Here is a 21703-nt window from a genome sequence, read left to right on the forward strand (position 1 = left end):
CTAACTAAAGAGCATTTAGTATTAATCCCGAAAGTAAAAGAAAAACATTGGCATTGAAGAAAGAAAAGGACATTAAATGTGTATGGATCCAGCACACATGGGCATTGTCCTCAGTAAAATAGTTGCGTCGGCGAGGGAGTGTTTTCGGAACGGCGAAGTTCAGTAGCTGATTGCCGTCACAGACTGAGTAGCCGCCCAGGAGTGGTACAGAGAGGCAGGACAATAGAAAGGAAGCGAGTACTTTGAGAACTACCAAAACAACGGAACACCTTGGTTCCAGAGATTCAAGTTTCGAAGAAAATCTATCCTCTGAATAAATAGAACAAGAAGTGGCTATTATTGTCTAAAAGAGTATTTTAATAGATTTAATACTTTTAATACAGAAATGTGTGAATGTGGCGAAGCTGAAGGAACTTTAAACCACATCTTATGAGTGTAAATTATTCAAGGAATTCACAGTTGATATGATAGGTGATTTAATATTTGCAGTGTTGTATCGAAGCCATGCTGCACTGTACGTTGCCGGAAGCAGCTATCCCAGGAGCTCGATATATCAATAAACAAAACAGAGGTCCGGGTTCGATTCCCGGCGCTACCAGATTTTTTCTGAGAAGTAGTGGGTTTAGAACGGGGTCCACTCAGCCGCGTCATGATAATTAAGGAGCTATTTCAAGGAAATAGCAGCTCTGGTCTAGAAAACCGAAATTAACGGCCGTGGAGATCCGTCGCGCTGACCACGCGGCACTCTATCCGCCAAAGTTGGCACTAACTTCGCCGACAAGCGGCGGTCGCTCGGTCGCTCGGCGATATGTCAATATGAGAACAAAATTTGGTCGTTATTGCGATAAGCCCAACCAGACGTTTTATGTTAAAACGGAATTAGTGTATAGTTATTTTAAGGGTAGTTAAAAGTTAAAGCTTTATGCAAGAGCAGCTGCTGGCAAGATGCGCTTTTCATTTCTTCAAGAAAAGCTGACTTGTCCGATGATAATTGAAACATTTTGTCGCCCTCTGATGTCACGTTGAGGTACGTGGGCGCGAAAGAGGACCCGTTCATTTAGCACTTTGTTGTCTCGTTAGCATGCAATTGTCTCTGTATGAGGACGGGATGCGAAGTGTTTTGTTCTTGTCGATGCATGGCTCGCTTGGTCTGTTAGGTTGGACATAGCTATAGCACATACGGCATAGAAATGCAGATTACTTTATGGTGCTTTGGTGAGACCATTGTTGTTAGATTTGAGACGCGTTTATGCAACAGCCGTACACGCCTGTCGTGTCGTGAAATGAGACCTCGGGGCGTTTTCTTCCGACGTAACTAGAATTCAACATAACTATAACACAAATGAACAAGTCGTTTCACAGTCGCTCCTTTCGTATTAACTACTCACTAGAATGTCAAAGAATATTCCTATGCAGTGTTTTACACAAGACGTTAGTGCCCGACAAATAACACGAAACAACCAGTAGAGCAAACACTAACAACTCAGTTCACAGCATTACGGCACGTGTCTGCCCCTCGTGCTCAATATCCCGGAAGCTGAGAATGAAACCACGTAAGCATGAATAGAACAATTTGTTCGTTTTAGGAAGAAACGCTCTGAAGTGTAGTTAATTTTGCTGTTACAAGCATGGGTTCTAGTCTAAGTCAATTTCTTTTCCGTGTATTTAAGACTTCGGGCCTCTGTCAGCCATGAGCGTACAGTATTTTCATAGTGGTCATTGCACCAGAACGTACTCTGAAGGTCACAAAGCAATGTGTGTGTGAGTGAGTTCAAGAACTTAAGAGACAATTACTGAAGTCGCACTTACTAACGAGAAGATTGGGGAGGTACACAGTGGACACTTGTCAAGGATGCGGGGCGCCGACATCCTCGTGTTTCAGATAGCTTCTGAACTACCTGTACTTTCGGGGTTGTCTTCTTTTAGAATAATTGAATATAGTAAAAGGCTATGATGAACTCTTCACCACTGTTTGCTGATGCTTATTGAAACTGGCGGGAAGTCAAAACAATGTACGGAACGAGTAACCCGTACCTTTCAAGGTTTTCCTATTATTACACACACACTCGGAAATTAAATGTACTCCCCCCCCCCCTGCACAATCTGTTTATATGCCTCGTATGGTTCTCACAATACACAGCGGCAATTATTTCCGTAAACAGCATTTGTTATGGAGATGCCGTGTTTCCTGTGAGGTGCGAACTGACTATCTAAATGTTATGAACGTCGCGCTTCAAAGGTTTAACCGTTGATGCGAAGGAAATGTAGGTGGAATTAAAGCGTTATTTTTTTTGCCGCGTTTTAAAAGAAAATGCGCCTATTCGCTTCGCATGGAACAGCTCGAGAAGTGATGAAAATGATTTTCATGAAATCTACTGGACAGATGTGTCGACACGTTTGCATGAAAGGGCCTCCTACGCTAAATCTTTATCCGAGTGCAATTTGCAGAGAAGAAAGAAACGCGCGTTTCATTCTGCAATGTTCTTCGCGTAAGCCGAGAACCTTTGGACTGATTCTCATCAAATTTATTACTGAGGCCCGCCTCGCCTGTTTTGATGTATTTACGGGGCCACCAGAAGCTGTCGTTCGCGTGTTGAGAAATGAAAGGCAGCGCCAGTCAGAACTGCTGCGCACTGAGTTGCGGTGGAATCCCCGAGTAAGGTTGCGCGCTAGCTTTGTGACGTACTTCTAAGCGGAATTCCCCCTCTTTAAGGAGAATCTACTGCGGAAGTCGGTTGCGGTAATATTTTATTCAGGTTCCTTCGCCTTTTACGCAAATTGTAATTGTGCGTGTTCTGCGAGGGTGTCCAAATCCCTATTTGATTGTTGTGGCACGTAACTACTATTATCATATTTAGTACAATATATATAGCAATCTAAGTATCCGGTTTATTCCCACGGACCTAATAGAGAGCACTAAACAATGTGAAATTTATCCCGTTCTCTTACCAGTATGCACGGTAACCATGGCTGTTAGAGCGATGTGCAATTGTTATAGAGTTGGAATCCTTCGTGTTTCTGTTCATTCGTTATTCTGTCAAAGCCTCCCGCTATGTGTGTATGTATGTATGTATGGGCTAGGGATCGGCTGCTCCTGGCTGTTCTGCTGACGATGGTACCTGCCTACTGAGCCTCTTACAGGCCTGCGGGTGTCGCAGAGCCTAAGCAGAAGGCAGTTGCCGGCTTCCAGATCAAGTCATGTGGGTACAGAAGTGGTACTGGGGCGGATTTTCTCGGAGTACTTACGATTTCAACACAGACCGACCGCCTCACGTTCATTAATCATGGAAATTGCGTAGTGTGGACACTGGCAGCGTCATTAAATAATCATTATCCAGGCAGCTCTGACAATCTGTGTTCAGTATGTATTGTCACGTGTATGAGTGACCGTAGACGGGTTTTGGATTTACTGAACTCTTACAGATCCGTGACTACAAGTAATTAACAACACTTTCACTAATTCACACACTTAAGTCATCTCAGCCTGCTGTGTCTCCACTAGCCGTTGTTTGTCCCTCGCCTCCGCTGCCAGCTTCTAACAGCAACACTTCACAACAACGGAACCCCCGTAAGTCTTCTGACTCACGCATTCGCTAACTTGTCCTGCTTATTTCGGCACGGACTGCACAGAAGACACCGTTCGTCTGTTGCTCTGCAATTGTTACGGTTCCAACGTGGTCGATACTCAGCCATCGCCTAGCAACGGCCGTTGTTTGCAGAGCCGTTACTTAGCAGCGGCTGTTGTGTAGCTGCTTATTTCACTGTCGCTGCCCAGCAACGGATCTGCATGCCACAGTATTGTCTTCCGTGTTGTGACGCCGTATAGTTCGGAGAGAGACCGACGTTTCGGTAGAATATCGCCTTCATATTCAGCAGAATTCTATAGGCGTTTTCCACCGGTTGAAACTTCGGGTGAACTGGAAACACGTAGACGAGTGCGCTGCCGTCTGCTTGAAGCAGACTCCCCCTTCCTGACGTCGCCCGCGTGGATCTTGCGCTGTGCAAGACACGGCAGAGCAGGAGGACACACACAGCACACGGCCGTCGCAGTTCCTGGAAACTGTACTGAGCTGTCCGTCAAGACTGCCTTGTTCGGTGTGTCAGTTAGACAACAGACTGAATGGACAAGGAATCGAGGTTCGCTTCGAGGCCTACCTAGTCTCCTAGGGGCAGTTTCCCATGCGGGTAAAGCAGACGGTGCGTGAAACTGAAGGCTCCTCTTGTTCTGGCCTTATGCTAATTGAGCGAAGGGATTTCCGTTACCATACTCGTCGTTAAGAACATCTTCACTGTTGGCTTCTTAGGCACATAGCATTGTTACAGACAGACAGGCTTTCTGCCTGCGGCTGCCTGCTTCCAGTCTCCTTGTATTCGCATTTATTTGAAGTAAGGACCGATTCTCTGTGGGGCTGGGTGGCCCGTTTGACTTCAACGGGCTGCAGCTCGTACCGATACTGGGGCTCAGAAGTATGTTGCTCTTATTTGCAGCTCTCTCTCTGCCACCCTGAGGATGGAGGCAGCATGTGCCTCCGATACGTTGGTGAACTCCTACAAGATTTTAACCACTGCGAGAACCACAAATCCATTGTTTCAGTATTCCGAGCAGTCCTCAGGGGACAGAGCGGGGAATTCCCTGCAGACTCGGACGCGCTTGCTGTATGAAACGGCCGGGCCCAGCGCTGTTGAGTCACAGAACCGGTTGCGAACCTATGGCCATCCCCCCCCGTGTTACTGCAGGTCAGACCTTGCGCAACAGTTCGCTCGAAGCCTTCACCCGACAGGTTGTGGCATCACAGTGTGGTTGGTCATCTGACGGAGCAGGATTCGCGACAGAAGAGGCCGCAGTTCGGTAAGTATTGTTTGGTTCTGCCGGTGAAAGAAAATGCCTTTTTGATCCCTGTCTGAGGCAGCTCTGCGTGTAGTGTGTCCTGCAGGTCTGGCGATCTCGTTCTGACTTCCTGACGAAGTGAGCCACTTCATGCACTCCCAGAGATGTTTAGACACTTTATCTAACTGCATGGAGCAGCCCCTTCTTGAGAAGCTGACAGTGACTCACCCCGCCTCGTATGCAGCACTGGGCTCTCCTGAGCCAGATGAATCCATTTCACACCCTGTTTATTTTATGCGTGTTTTAACGTTGTTATCCAATCTACTTCAAGGTCTTCCAAACAGTCTCTTCCCTTAATTTTTTATGGAATTTCAGGGAGTTTTACCACTAGCATAGTGGCCCCCCCTCATCCCAGCCAGCGCCACATTTACACGCACAAGATGTGCCCCCACATCCGTTATCAGTACTTAAAATTGTAAGAACCTTTTTTAGCCTCTTTCCTTATTTTAAAAAAATGGAAGCAGGCTTATGCGATCTCCGTGCCATCTGTGTGTCTGTGCCCCCCCCCCATGAACTTTAGAATACCTGTACCAATCTGTATGAAACTTGGTACTGCATATCATGGCAGCTGGGCCTATCTCAACAGCGTACTTCATAAACCCCTGTCATCAGTCTGTGTGTGTCGTTGCTAGGCAGCGTCTCGGCAAAAACGTTACCGCTGCAACGAAAAATTGGAGGAGTCGTTTTATATGTGGTCCCTGTCCTATCATAGGCAAGTAGACAATTCATTCGTCCCAGATCTTTTCACTTAATATTGATTTTACTTGAGAAAAGTCACGACCTTTGCGCAGTACAAACGCGCTTGACTAATGCTGCCAGTAACAAGAACCGGCAGATGCTTGTGGACATTGGCATTCAAAGGTACGCAGATATGAATTAAATTAATCCATTGAAGCGTGACGTTTATCTAAATAGTACTAAAAATTCGGATCTTGCCTCAAAGAAAACATTTCTCTTTTCCATAGCAACGGGCAGCCGGTTAATGCTGTTTGGGGAAACAGTCGCTGTTTACTGTGAGAGCCATACGGAACACACAGACACACAGATACACTGTGCAGTTTTCGAATTTCAAATTAGGCGCTGCGTTTAAGTACCAATTTGCTTCGAATGATTGATATTTGCAGTTACATTTTGGCTGTCTGAAGGCAAACCCCCCCACCCCGGCAAGATACTTTAGACGCCCAGACGCGAACCCCTGCCGCCGTACTTTGTGCGGACATCACCGATTTATTATTTTCGAGTTTCGTGATGGGAGACACATTAATGAACACCTTGCGCGTGTGTGTGTGCACCCTGTATTTTGGGAACCGTGTCGAAGGATTCTTCTGTCTCATGACATCAGCGGCATTGAGGAAAACATGTCTACCTTCAGGGTCACTGTGGCTGCATGAAAGCGGTCAGCGATGTGTTACCGCCTGCCGCCGTTTGGAGGAGTGTTCGCAAAGATACGTTGCAGAATTGCGCTGGTTCAGCCATGTCTGTCTGTCTGTCTGTCTGTCTGTCTGTCCGCGTGTAACAGCCTCTGAAGTTTGTTATCCGCGAGTTTTACGAAATCTGTTGACACTTTCCAGTTTTTTGTTAAAATCTGACCAAAAAAACGGGCACTTTACCTAAGGACTAACAAATATTTATAGGGGCGAAAAATGTTTCTAAATAATGTTTGCGGAGAAGAATGGAACACACATGTTGAGTTCACGTTTGTCCGAGACTGCAGCGAGCAGAATCGCTACGGGCGTTACGTTCCGTGGCTTGTGAGTGCCCTAAGCATATCTTCCCGGGAAGTTCCTCTCAACATTTGATCTGTTCCCTTGCGTCACATGACATCAACCAACTTCCGTTGACGGCTGATGATTTTGGTGCAGTTTCAGAATGAAGTTGATAATTCGTCTCGGATGTGACGCCATGTGCTCTGGTAGGAATTTATCCACATTTCAGAGGAACGCAAGGTCTCCGAAGCAAAGATCGGTGCTCGGTTTTACTTGTAGATCCCCGAATATGAAGGCATTCCTTCACTGGCCTGAGAACCCCAAGTTCAGCGAGTTAGTCAGTGGTTCAGTGCAGCAACTTCCGGTGCTTGGATCCGTCATGAGTAGGTACCCGTGTTTATCGCAAGGCTGTTCCACGAATATTTTAGCACTGTACCCCGTTAAACGGCCCTGATTTTTGTTAAGGACAGTTCTGGGTAGCTGACGTCATGGCGGAGTCTTCACCTCGCGCAAAGCAGTGAAGTGAGTAAAGGTATCCCTGTAAGGGGCCCCATACATGTACGAGTCCGGCTGGGCGAGCTTGACTTGGGAGCCGGGCTCGGAAGAATTTCACCACATCTTTCCCAAATGATGCCCGGATACTGCCACTTGTTTCAAGCGAACTGCACGAGTTCGAATGCTCTGTGCTGCGAACCTGCCGCAGAACCGGCAATTCACGGTACTCATCTAAAAGCCGCGTGAATGTTTTGTTACACATGGAAGCCGACACGGTTGCAACTCGTCACACTGCCTGTTCGTATGGCGTGTACATACGCGAGTCTGACTCGGGACTGCCCACACACGTACGAACCAATAGCTAGCCGTCGCCGAGCCGAGTCCCACCGAAGGCCCTGGCGAGCCCCGCCGGACTCTGCCCAGCCCGGATCGTGGTGACCCACACACGGACGAGTTTGGCTCATTTGAACCCGAGCCAGACTCGTACGTGTATGGTCCCTCAACAGGCTGTGGAGGCCCATAAGGTTGTGAGATGTTCAGGTTCCCACATTTTCTAGACAGATTGCGGCAAGGTTGTCAGCCTTACGCACCGGCCGCCCTTTATCCACAAGAATATTCCTGGTACTCATTTCTGTTAAGAGGCTGAGTCGACCCCAGGGCCATAGTGCTGCTGGAAGGATTAGGTCAATTGAAAAAATCCAGTTACCTCATCGGGAGGTGAACCCGCGACCTTCCGGCTTGTAGCATAGTGCCTCAACCAACTACGCGAGTAACGTCTGTAATCTGAGTGGAGCTGCGAAGAACGCGCGTGAATCCCAGCTGACAGATCTCTTCAGGTAGGGTCAGCTTGTTTGTAATTCTAAACCCAGTTTCCCATCAGCTGGTCGCTACAGCAGAATGTAGCATGAAAATATTAACCAAGACAAGTTTGCTATTTTTTTTAATTCGCTTAGGGCGGGGTGGAGTCGAGCTGGGTCCACTCGGCACGGCGGCCACTGATTGGTCTATTGTACCTGCCTCGGGTGATTATGATGATGGAGAATTTGGTGGAATGAAGATTTGCAGGGGAAACCGAAGTACTCGGAGAAAACTTGCACCAGTCCCACTTCGTCCACTACAAACCCCACATGACCTGACCTGGGCTCGAAACCGGGCAGCCGCGGTGGGAAGCCGGCGACTAAACCACCTGAGCTATGGCAGGCCTATTATCCGGATTAGTGAAGCAAAAGGTAGCCCTAAAAGACACAGAACACTAAGAACTCAAATAAAATGGGGAATTTAATGATACCAGTAGTGCTGATGGAAGCAGATAACAGAGTGTCATGTAGAGCCCTCATTAGAAACTACAGACAGACAATACATGTATCCACCGATAGAAGGCTCAGAAGCTGTACTTGTTTCTGAGCGTAATGATGCAGGTCTGAACAGACAGGTGGCTCATCTGCCTGCCTAAATGTCACGTGGCTTCTAAAGCATGCACTCAACTGTGAACGGCGTTTCTCATGTAGCGATCCGGATTAGCGAGGGTTTCCTGTAAACGCATTTTTGAACTCCGTCGAGGGGCGGGCTGCGTTAGCGTCTGACATGTCTTGAGCAAACGTGGCGTCAGGTTCAGTGCAGCTTTATTAAAAATCGTACATAGATTCTCTCAAAAGTCTTCAGTGTTCTTTGACTGCGCGGGCTAGCATAGCCGTAACTCTGTAGACCTATATTCGGGAAGATCTTGGTTTGAATTCCGGCTGGGGTCGCGACTATCCTGACCCGGGGGGGGGGGTTATTGTAAGTTCCTGGAGGCTCTCTTCCGAATCGTTCTCAAGTCATTACTGGGCAGAGCCTCCCACTCGACCCTGTGCAGTACTGAAGACATCATGAAGTAATCCACAAAACAAACAAGTTAGTCACACCCGTTTAGCACGTTTCTATGGATCGTTGCCTGAGTCACTTCAATTACCATAAGTCTGTTTAATTTCCAAACATTTAGGCACGTTACACTGGGGCATGCCTAGGGCGAGGGACTGGCTTCACTCCATGGAGCTGAGCCCTTCCTGAGAAGCCGCCAGTCGCTCAGCTACTCAAGAACTTCCCAACATTTTATGGAACCCGAAGGTTTATTACCGTGTTCACAATAATCCGCCACTGGTCCCTGTCCTAAACGAGATCAATCCAGTCCACACCAACCTAGCCTCTCTTTCTAAGATCCATTTTAATATTATCCACCCGCCTACGTGTCCGTTTTCCTTAGCGTAGGTCGTTTATCCAAAGAATGCGGCCAAGTGCGAGGTCCTTCGTGACATTTCGTAACAAGCGTTTCTTTTTACTGTGAGGAGCAAAGTGGAGGACCACACCTTGTCGGCTGTCCGCAGCTACCCTCCGTAACTGGAGGCCGCTTCCTCCATCCACAACCTGAGGACGTGCCATGACGCGGAGACCCACTTAACTTTCGCGTCGACTGGGCAGACTACACGCCTGTTTTGGATTCGATTATTATGACTGAGGATCTTCATTGTTTTCCTCAGTCCATGAAGGAAAGTGGTACCTGAAGTTACGCCTGGACCCTTTCCTTTCGCATTCAGCTTCGTGCTGTACCGATAAGTGGGTGAAGGTGAAGCAGTCGCGGATGAGGTGTACACAGCGCTTGCGTAACCCTCACCGATTCCGAGAAAACCGCCGGCGACGAACAGCGCCTGTTTTCCAAGCTTCCGTCGTTCACTTGACGCGTCGCATAGACCTGGACCCAGCCACCTACCAGACTGTACGGTGAGTTAGCATACAAATGAAGATGGACTGAATTCGTGAGAAATCTAAACTCGTGTGTATGAATTGGCAGAACTTAAGCCACCGTGTGGACTGGGCCACGTCAGCCACAGTGACTGGCTACGGACCAGACGACCGCGGTTCGATTCCTGACAGGCTCTGGGTTCCACTCAGCCTCCTGTTTCTGTCTGAAACACCTCTGAGGGAACGTCAAACTTCGCGGGAAAGTGTCCTGTGTGACCGTCGATGTCGCCACTGCAGCGATTTTTATTCCCATCTTATTGTCACATGGTATGAAGTGTGCGACTGTAGACGGGGTTTCCGATAATTCGATTTATTGACCATTTAAGGATCATAACTACAAGGAATTCCACACTTTACAATTGACTGGAGCACACCGTTTAGTGTCCTTGGTCAGTTGCTAGAAGTTTACTGGTAACGGCTTCTAACAATGGCTGTGTCTCTGCTTCCGGGCTCACGTCCTGTCAGAACGGCGGCTTCCTTCCAGCTGAACTATTCTTGCTTCAGACTTTCGTACAAAACTGACTTGGTTTGTCTGCCTCCGAGGCTTATGTTACGACCGACGCTCAGTCGGCCAGCCTGTCTCTTGCAGGACAGCACCCGTCTGGGGCTTACGGCCAGATTTGTATTACTGTCAGTTCCGGGTTTGTTGATTTGGGGGGGGGGGAGTTGCATTCAACGAACGACCAAAAGGATTACCTGTTTTATTGCCCGACGCAAAAGTTGCAAGCATCAGAAATATTTTAGGTGATGCTGTAACCACTGTAGGCCCAGTTATCACCTGAAAGTAGCAATGGAAATTGTTAGCAAGCAGAGTGGGACCCTGTTCACACGCAGACGAGTTCAGAGCCTAATGTGAACTGTTGCAGTTCGCACGTGTTCGGATGAGTGAGTTCGCGTTCGGATGAGCGAAATTTCGTAAAGTGAGGACTGCCTATATTTAGGTCTTTGAAATTCAACGAAGCTTAGGACCTGGCCATGTCTGAAACCGCCACTGAATGGGAGCGCCATTTTTGTGATCACATTTTCATAACGAAACGTGATTCTTTGATCTCTACGAGTAATTCAAACCATGACAACTCACATATTCGTATTTTGACATAGATTAGCAGAGTTCAGTCTTAATATTCTAAGCAAACGAAATGATTTCACATGACCTTGGTCTATATTTGCCTGCAGCATTCATTTCATGTTCCGTGATACATGTCTTCTGCCTTCATCTGTGCAGATCCAGAAACCCAGTACGTGGTGGATAGGCGTTCCCAGACGGATTTTGCATCTCATGTCCGCCATTATCTGTCTGCACGTATATCGGGCATTTACACGAAGTCCTTATGTGCACACACCGTGCTAAATATTTATCTTATCTGCATTTTAGTAACATCCAACACGGTTTATGACCTTTCCTTATCATGTAGATGTGCTAGTTTTAATTTTAAGTACAAATGTCAAAGAAATGCCCAGCGTTTCAATGCATGAGAGTAATTTTCAAATAATTTATAAGCTATAAACACAGGAACACAGGTGTTTGTGGAAATATTTCAGATAAGAGAGAGCGACGGGAGATAGGAAAAAATTTCATAACGAGGAGCTTCATAATTTATACATGTCAGTTATTATAAGAAAGATCAAATCAAGGAGAATGAGATGGGTTCGGTGTGTAGTACGCATAGGGCAGATGAGAGATGCATAGAACAGTTTAGCAGGAAGAATTAAGAGGCTGCCTTGGGGACCTAGACGCTGGGTAGAAGGACGATTTCATCGATGTGGCCAGTGGCTGTGCCCTCTGGAACACGGTGACGGTCCGCCAGGAAGTAAATTTCTTGACCAGGTGAAAGAATATCAGCTTCTCAAGAACTCCTCTACTCCATGGAGTTTTATAGTTGTCGGGTTATGATCCGGGCCTCCTCCTGAAAGGACCACCTCGAGATGGGATGTGGAGGGTTTTCGAGTACGTGTGACGTATTTTGACACGATCAGTTGACGTGTCAGTCGCTTGCCGAATGCCGACTTGGTCCTCAAGAATAATGAGGTGCCGTCTGCAAATGGCAGTAGTCCTTACACGTCACGTGATCATCATTCACAAATGCCGTCGAGGAATGGGCGTAGAAACGTATGATCTTGTATGTAATCCTGTTCATCACCATGTGATCATCATTAACAACTGTCATGTCTCCGGCTGCAGAAATGTGTAATCGTGCAGTAAAGCCATACACCCCCAACAATGGCAGGTAAACAGACTGCGTCAAGCCAGCCAAGGCTTCTGATTGGAGCTCTTTGCTGCAACCTCCTGCGTCGCCCTATAAGAGTAGGTGTTTTGCTGCCAGGCCGACAGGCCAACCAGCAGCGCAACATTCCAAGGTACGAATGTCTTGTTATTATTAAGTTATATTGCTAGTCGCCTTGTAGCTGTAAAGTCTCCCTACCTCCGCTTCATGTGATAAACGAGGTAACGGCGATCGAGTCCTGCTTGTATAAGCACTACATTACATGGCACAATGAACTGTTGTGTTGACACAGGCTCCGTCAGGACGGTCAGGACTTTCTCCGAAGGGTAAGGGGGGCAGGTAGACAATTTGCCTACGGACATGATGTTTAGTGGTCGCCTTGGAGTGGTAAGGATAGAAAAAATAGTTCTTTGAATAATTGTAATTTTCGGTACTAATATTGGCTAATTGCCTTTTCCTTAAATTTCGATTCCCCCCCCCCTTCAGAATCCAGGTGTAGGGGCAGGTGCCTGGCCTTTAACAGACTTGGGGGTTTCTCCAAACTCTTCTGCTGCCCTAATTCCCCTGTTGCTTTCTCCTGAACTTTGAGTAAGCGTGAGCTTTCACATTTGCGCAGAAGTTGAGAAGGCGCGGTTGATATGTAGGCCATCTAGTGCAGCTGATGCGGGCTTCAGTAACAGTGCAGTGTTACAGCATGGGTTCTAGGTGCAGCTTGTGTCACATGTTGTAATCATCTGGTTTGTGCCACCATGTAGACTGGTAGGTAGGTATAAAATTCTACTCTGAAGATGGAGGAAATTAGTTCCTCTGAAACCATAGTACCCATCGACTAAGCTAAATGGTGCCTTTTCTTGTGGAGTTATTTTATGTAATTACCAGTAGCTACATTACGTAATGTCAAATGGTGGGGTGCTAGGCAACGGCTCGCTAAGCACGTTTCCTAGGTAAAGCAGGCAACTATAGAACTTCGGTTACTAGGGTTTTGATACACGCAGTGACTGGAATCCGATATCCACGGCAACAAACCCTTCGAAGAACACCAACGGGTAAGAACGCATTAACTGTACTGTTGGAAGAGGTGACTTCTGCACGGTTTGCCGAAACATTATAACAGGGGAGTTTGCCGCATGAATTGATTAAATTCATGATAGAGCATGATCCGCTGTGCTGTATACATATACGTACATTTAATTACATGTAAAATGTAAATTGCACATACTGGCAACAGACTTATTACTGCTCACTGTTACTCTGGCAAGCGACAGACCCGTCCTCTCGTCAGAGAGCGCCTCACATCAACAAACGTACAACTGTCTGACAGTAATAAAGATCTGGTCTTAAGCCCCAGATGGGTGCCTTATTCCAAGACAGACTGGCCAACATAACTTTGCAGAATTACAGAATTACTTAATTACGGACTTGAATTAAGGAGCACCCAAGAGTTGAAGTGTTGACGGCTTTCCTTTATGTGTTATTGTTGCAGTAATCTTTTGAAGTGGTATAATTATTGCAGTTACGACTGGTGACTGCCCAAGAAATTGATTCGTCTAATCCAAAACCCATTGATACGTGGCAATATGAAAGAATCAGGAAGGAAACGATCGTGCCCTAATCGAGGCAATTGCCTGGAGGAGGTGAGGAAACCGTGGGGGTACATTGTCTGGGAAAGGAGCCCCTGGCAAATGTAAGGCTGTAGCGTTACCACTCTGCTAACCTGCACTGTTAACTGGCCTTCATATCCCTGAAGATGACACTGCGATTCTCCGCGGCCATCAGCTGTTGCGTGTGCTGGAGGCCTGACAAGTCTAAGTTGCCATTCCTCCTGTTAGTCATTTCTTTTTCAAGTTGAACTTGTTAGAGGCAGTTATTGTTATGTAATTATGAATTTAGCATTCTCTTTAGAAGACACATGTCCAGTGCATGCAGCAAGCACGAGGAAGATAAGAGAAAACACCAATTGTCATACCTAGGTGTAGACAGGATGATAATATAACGTGTCGGCTGTGCGACGCAACACGAATAAATCATGTGGGTCTTCGGATCAGAACGAATTCTTTTATTGGACGCTTATTTGTACACACACTCGTACAGCGATTCGCACAGAGCGCCATTGCACCGTCAGCACACTCTGGAACTCTTCTGCCGAGTCTGAGCACAGCCTGCCTCTGTCTCGCAAGAGTCGAGTGCAAGACTCAGAATCTCTGCTGAGATTTCACTCGCAATATCACGTGATACTGAACTCTCAGAGTCAAAGTCACATTGCGCCTGACGGTCAGTCACTTAAGTCTTAGTGTCGAGCCCCATCTGGGGCCCATGACCAGATATTTATTGACTGTTTCGGTCTTGTCTTCTGTGGAGCGCCCTCTCTGAGGAGAGGACGGGTCTGTCTTTTGTACATGCTGCTGGCTTTGCCAGCGCAGTCTTTCTCGGGTCCGAGTCCCTTGGTACTCGCGACCATATTTTACTGTCTCAGATTTGAGACTTCCCTTTTCGTCGCCTCCTACGACTCTCAGGGACACGGTGGAGGTATTCGACCCCGCCTCCACACGGAACGAACTCTCGCCAGAGCTACACTATTATATGTATATCCAGCGTTCGGACGGGATAGGGAATACCTCATCGATGGGTTAATTTCATCCGTTGTTACGCAACGAACAGTCCGTTGCTTAGGACACTCTGTAGAAGTGTTTGGTTTCATCCGTTGTTACGGATATTCCCACGCAACGGTCTGTTGGTATTCGATTCGTCGCTGTGGGAACTCGACGCTTTCCATGTATTCGTTGTTGCCGAAGTATGCGTTCCCATTGCAGCCGTTGCGCAGCGATGGACTCCTATAGCACTTCACATATGTTACATATACACATATAAGGTGGTTGAGAACTGGATACAGTTGTGTAGGGATAATGACGTGTAGTGGCCTCTTGTGAACATGGTAATGAACTTTTGGGTTTTATAAAGGGCTGAGGATTTCATAAGTAGCCGAACGACTGTTAGTTTCTAATAGTAACGGTAAAGTGGTCCCTGTGCTTATCTAATTAAGCACTGTGCCATGAAGGCGTATGGGTGAGTGGATGTATAGACCCACGTTTTCTTGACATCAGCACTAGTTCGAGGTGAGTTGTCAGCTTCACGACACGGCTGATTTACCCCAGAGGAAAGAGCACTCGGTACCAATTGGATAGGAGGCTGGGTGGACCCCAAATCTGGTCTGGATGACACGGAGAAATGAAAATTCATGCACGCACCGGGACTCGAACTCAAACCCCTTGGTCGTTCATCCATATCGACAGTGCTGTCCCGGCTCTCCAACTTTTCATAGTAATTTATTCTTATTACAGGAGCTCCGCTTTGTTTTGAAATATTGCTTCGTGACATTCACATAGTTAGGCTGAACAAGTTGACCCCAGCGGTGACTGGGGGCTTCAGACAGCCTTGGCTGAGGTTCCTCTTATGGATTTCCTGAGTCCATACAGACAAATTCCAGGATAGAACCTTAAATTCTGGCACAAGTGCTTCCTTCCATAGAAGGTGAACATGTCCCCGTGCTTAACTAAGTAATCACAACACCATGAAGGCGTATCGGGGAGTGGATGTATAGATCCACATTTTCTTGACCTCGGCGCTAGCTGGAAGTGAATGCTTCATTCCATACTTTTCCCAATCCATTATCCGCCAATTGTGCAGTTATTTGACGCTTTGCACCTCAAGTTACTGACAGCAATGTTAAGCAAGACACAAATGGCTCAGGAAACTTTTCAATTTTTTATGGAATTTTACCTGGACTTCATCCATTGCGCGGTTTAAAGTATGAAATTGTTCTTCGAATGAAGGTTAGCTCTGTCTCATAGGCTCAACTGAGTAGAGTTCTGGCTTTGTGTTTGGCCTGAGGGCAGAGTGAAAACTAGTCTTTCAAACAGTATTTTTTAGAATTTTGTATTTTAAATAGGAAGGTGGATAATGCGCAACCAAGAGTACTGAATCAGGCAAAGGAACTAGGTTCTCTTAACATAAATAAGACTGAAGATGCATCATGCCATGACCTAGTGTAGGCATGTCTCATTACAGTGGTTAGTATAAAACTGGTGAAGGTTACTTATTGTTGTCACAGTCCCACTGCTTATCTTATGATGGATATAATGGAGGAAAGAAGTTGACTGGGATTTGAAAAAATGTACATAACAGCAAAATTGATGATGACTATCCCAGGTCATCTTTTCGGCAGGAACATCTTTGTCTTTACCAGTTTCTGTTTCAGTAACATTCTTTTTGAGGGAAGCAGGGTAGGACAGATAGACATTTGGCTGTTTTATATTTGTATTAGTAATACCTCCATTGTCATTAAATTTTAAAAACAACCCTTTCTTTGCCAGTGTAGCTGAGTTGAGCAGAACCTGTTGAGGAGAGTGGATGTTGAAGCATTTGCTTGAGATTAGTCTAGAGTCCAATAACTGGAACTCATAAGATCTCAGCTGTTTTTCCAATTTTTGTAATATTACTATGGAAACAGGTTAATAGAGGGATCAGTAGGTACAAACCATGATACAACTGTCAGAAGAATTTATTTTTATAAGCATTTATGAATTGTACATGAAATCTCTTTTGTTAACTGCTGTGTTATTTCCAAAGGAAGTTAAAGTTGTGTGATATTGGTTAGGAAAGGGACAGAGGAGACGCCATTGAAACATTCAAGAGTGTCTGCCCCAAGTGTGCAACCCACAGCCTGAAGATTTTGCAAGCTTTCCGTCATGATCGACCCGTACTCAGAAGAAGTGCTATGGATTGTCATCATAGGTTTCATAATGGCCTTTGTGCTGGCATTTGGTCTTGGTGCGAATGATGTTGCCAACTCTTTTGGTACTTCAGTTGGATCAAAAGTACTTACTGTCAAGCAGGCGTGTTGTTTGGCAACAGTGTGTGAAATTGCTGGATCCATATTGCTGGGTGAGTACAACATGTGTTCCGTACACAAGTGACGGACAGATTATGCAGTCAATATGTGCACAGCATGCAGTATGGGTGTGTAGCAATGACAGCTGATTACAAGATACTTGCATATAATGGATGATGCAAGCAACTTTAAATCTTTTACAGTTTGTTGTCTGCCACATTAACGCTGCCAACAGTAGACATTTGCTTGTAAAAAATAAAACCCAGTGTCTAACCTTAGAATGTTTTTAGATATGTAGTTTTAAAAACCGAACTGCAATCTTAACCTTCCCAGAATGGAACCAGAGTTTTAACATTGTAAACACAAAACGAGACGCTCAGTCTTCTTGACTTCTTGTCGAGACAAATTCTAAGATTAGGCTTTTGGTCATGTTTTTACAGATAAACTTATAAAGGATGGCAGTGCTCTGATGGTTGGCAGCACAGTAGTTACATTCAAAGTTATGTGAGTCACCTAATAATATGGAGCCATAGTTTGTTATTTCCGTCATTATGACTACTTTGCAGATGTTTAAGAAGCAATGCAGGTTGAAGTTTACATTTCACTGTCTGGTTTCGGAAAGTGACCACAGTATGGCATGGTCCAAATAATGTTTAAACTTGATCTTGTATTCTGTATCAGATGTTTTAGTTATCAGCCATCTGATACAGCTTAATCATAAAAAGTGCTATGAATTTTCTTATACTTAACTGCCCGATGTGTTTAATTATCAAGGGCATGCTTAAAAAAATCAATGAATTACATGTACTGTAAGTGTGTGATAGCCTGTGTCTCTGTATGGATGTGGGTATGGAACTTGGTCTCTGACAGGAGGAACATAGGCTGAGGGTGTTTGAGAACAGGGTGTTGAGGAGAATATTTGGACCGAAGAGAGATGAAGTGACAGGAGGCTGGAGAAAACAGCATAATGAGGAGCTTCATAACGTGTACTCTTCTCCAAGTATAATTAGAATGATCAAGTTAAGGAGGATGAGGTGGGGAGGGCATGTAGCACGAATTGGGGAGACGAGGAATGCATATAGGATATTGGTGCGAAAGCCAGAAAGAAAGAGACCACTGGGAAGACCAAGGCATGGGTGGGTGGACAATATTAAAATGAATCTTAGAGAGATAGTATGGGCTGGCATTGATTGGATTGGTCTGGCTCAGGACAGGGACTAGTGGAAGAACATGGTCATGAACCTTTGGGTTCCATAAAATGCTATGAAATTCATGAGTAGCTGCAGAATTGACGGCTCCTCCAGAAGGGCTCAGCTCCACTAGTAAGTAAGTAAGTTTGTCATATACACATAACATAATTAGTTCTTTAAGATTAAAACCTGGTTATTTTTATTCAATCTCTTGTTGAATATTGGGTCTTACTAGTCACAAAGGATTAGGATTTATGTAAAATGTATATATCCAAAGAGTTTGTGGGAGTAGGTAGACATATTGTTCCATCTAGAACATGTGTTGCATTTATTGTATAACTTGTAGTTTAAATCCACAATGTTTACATGTGTTTTTTTTCTGCGTGCAGATTGTGAGAAGAGTTTAATGTGGTCATGCTTGTCCTTTCCTATCCCTTCCTGTTTATGCATGAACAGGCAGGTTCTACTGCCACCTGAACATTATCACCCATGTTACTCAGTGGTACTGACATTTTGTGTGTTCTGTGTTGCAGGGTACAAGGTGTCAGACACAATGAGGAAAGGTATTTTGCAGGTTAACGTTTATGACGACGCAGAGTACGAGCTGCTGTTGGGCATGTTTGCAGCCCTGAGTGAGTAACATGTTTAAAATAGTAATATAAGAAAGTTTGTGTAATTTGCACATCCTGACATCATCAGGTCCACTAGCAGAAGCATCCCATCCCAACTTATGAACTTTAACATTGGAGAAGTGGATGTAGTTTTAACTTTGTCCAAGTCTTCTGAACCTGATTGTGTGTTCTTTAAGATGTTAGTGAATGTTTCTGACTAGTATACAGCAAGGTTTGTTCCACATACACTACATGGATCTCTGCAAACCAAACCAGAGTTCTTTTGGAGAAATTAATGATTTGTCAGTTACTCGGCTGACTTCATAACTTGATTAGGCTCTAAGAGTCTGCTGTGGTGTTCACTAGAGCCCGCCACTGGATCCTGAACCACCTCATAATTCCACATCACATTTGTCTAAAATGCATCTTAATATTATCCCTTCACCTATGCATATGTCTACCAAGCAGATTTTTCCCCTTCTGTGTTTTCAACCAAAATTTTATACACGTTTCTGATGTCTTCTGTGCTTGCCACATACCCTGCTTACCACATTACTCTTATTTTGGTCACCCTGCTAATATTCGGTGAAAAACACAAATTGCAGGTCTCTGTTCTCCAGTCACTTCCTCCCTCTTGTTCTGAATATTCTTCTCAGCACCAGGTTCTCAAGACACCCTCAGTCAGTGTTCTTCATTTAACCTTCAAGAGGACCAGGGACAACTTTTGTCATCACCAAAGCTGATGGCCAGTGGCCCAGTGCGCCATATACACACCTGGCTCACTGAGGGCTATTGCAGAGAGTAGCAGATAAAACTATGATTCCATTGCCTGCAAGGCCTGTGTGTCACGAGTTTAGTTTTCTGGATGGCCACTTCCCACTGCATTGCCCTACTCATACTCAAAATAAACTGCCCTCTATTTCTTGTCATATGTCATCTTATGTTTTTTCCCTCTACCAATACCTTAATATTGTGTAGCAGCACTAACACACTGTGTTATGGTGTCTTAGTTACATGTTTTTATACTAAAATATATTAACTACCTGTGATTCAGAAAGCTTTCTGCTCCAGGCCAAAGGGGGCAGATTTGAGAGGTCTAATTTGTATTTATGTTCATAGAGCAAGTAGTTAAGAGAAACTGACATATTTGTGTCTTAAAGTTTTGTATGAAGGTTTTGTTGGCAGGATTATAAAATTCACTTTTTCTCTTGAACCGCTCGTTCATCATGCAGCAGTTAGTGCCCAGGAGCTTATGCATTATGGTTGAACTATCCCATTTAGTTTGTGTGTAGACACTGCATCTGGTTTCTTGGTCGGTTTTGGTAAGAGAGATGAAGTTTCTTGAGCTAGCATTCCAAGGTGTATATTTGGCAGTGATGGAGAGGGCCTATCTTAAAGCTGGAATCAATTACATCTAGAGGAACATCAATTTCTGTCTTGAACTGATATTTTGAATGAAATAAAGTCCAGAAAATTAATATAGGCTGCAAATAGAGCATATGTGAAAGTTGACAGGAAATTCATATGAAATTTGGATAGCAATATCTTTTCTAAGAATGCCACCTGGTAGACAAAGAAATGAATATGTCAGTAATATTGAAATAAGTCTTAGAGAAAGAGGACATTGTGGTGTGGGCTGAACTGGCTCAGGGTACAATTTACATATCATACATATTGAGACAGTTTTGTTGTTGCAGTTGGCAGCTCTGTGATGCTGCTTGGTGCAACATTCCTGAAGCTTCCCGTGTCTGCCACTCACAGTATCGTTGGTGCTACTATCGGTTTCTCTCTTGTTTGCCGTGGCGATAAAGGGATCAACTGGAAAGTCCTTGGAATGATTGGTAGGTGTGGTGTTGTTAAGGGTTTCTGTTGGCTGCACCATAGCTCAAGCTGTTAGTTGCTTGCTTCCCACCGTGGCGGCCAGGGTTCGATCCCAGGTCTGGTCAAGTGGGATTTGGGGTGGACAAAGTGACGCTGGGGCAGGTTTTCTCTGAGTACTTCGGTTTCCCTTGCAATCTTCATCCCACCAGTTGCTCCACAATCACCCTCCCCTATCATCTGGGGCTGGTACAATAGGCCAGAAGTGGCCACAGTACAAGGGGCTTAGTCCCACCCCACTAGTAACAGGAAAAAAGTGGGTTTCTTTTTAAAGGGTTTTCAAAAGGAACCTGTTCCTCCTTTGGAACCCCGAGAAATATCTTTTGCAGAGCAGCTATATATAACCCTGGAATTTCTCACACAAAAATTGTCACTAATTTCTGTGGTAAATGTAATGTAACAGCTACATTATGTAAGGTTTGAGGTTTTGCACAGCCATAAGTATTCATACTCTGGGCTTCTAGGTTATGACACTGTAAAGTCTGGGTGGCTACCATTTTACAGGAATATGCAGGATCCATGAAGATGCCAGATGTTCCTCCAAAATGCTAGTCCGAAACTACCAGACTGCACACTGCCATATCCCATGATATCACAGTGTGAATATTCAGCACTAGAAATCCAGAGCATCATAGAAGTTTCATTTTGCAGTGGGATCTTGGTTTGTATCACCGCTGCTGTCTGGCGTGATATCCGTGTCACTGTATCTGGTGATCCGTCGCCTTATCCTCAATGCGTCTGATCCCATAGCACGAGGATTGCTCTCTCTGCCCATTTTCTATGGCATAACCATCTTCATCAATGTTTTCACCATTGTTCACGAAGGATCATCACGTAAGTAGTGCGGTTTCTCCAGGAGCAGTTTTCACATGAGGACTGTCAACTTATCTTAAGGAATCTGTAATTGAAAAATTATATTTGACTGCAGATTGTTGTGAAATTTGAAGATTCTCATGAGGGCGAATGTACACAGGTTGGTGAAAATGTTTCAAGCTCAGTGGGTTAAGACTAAGGTGCTGTGGAATGTGATGCCCTGTAGCTTGG

At 45.2% G+C, this 21703-nt stretch overlaps 1 protein-coding gene across 4 annotated transcripts in view; it reads left to right on the forward strand.

The window, feature by feature from the left end:
• Positions 1-21703, forward strand: part of LOC117282019 (sodium-dependent phosphate transporter 2-like) — a 29648-nt gene that overhangs the window by 2579 nt on the left and 5366 nt on the right. Inside the window, exons 1-6 of one of the 4 annotated variants that reach the window (XM_023853515.2) lie at positions 4540-4849; positions 12050-12225; positions 16747-17033; positions 18704-18802; positions 20479-20622; positions 21311-21493. In XM_023853515.2, the coding sequence (XP_023709283.1) occupies positions 16838-17033; positions 18704-18802; positions 20479-20622; positions 21311-21493 (622 nt within the window). In that variant the 5' untranslated portion in view covers positions 4540-4849; positions 12050-12225; positions 16747-16837. Of the gene's footprint in view, positions 1-4539; positions 4850-9822; positions 9847-12049; positions 12226-16746; positions 17034-18703; positions 18803-20478; positions 20623-21310; positions 21494-21703 lie in introns of those variants that run through there. The other 3 variants (XM_023853514.2, XM_023853517.2, XM_023853516.2) reach the window with 3 other exon arrangements.

The sequence above is a fragment of the Cryptotermes secundus genome, unplaced genomic scaffold (genome assembly GCF_002891405.2).
Source record: "Cryptotermes secundus unplaced genomic scaffold, Csec_1.0 scaffold454, whole genome shotgun sequence".
In the NCBI taxonomy this organism is placed as follows: domain Eukaryota; kingdom Metazoa; phylum Arthropoda; class Insecta; order Blattodea; family Kalotermitidae; genus Cryptotermes; species Cryptotermes secundus.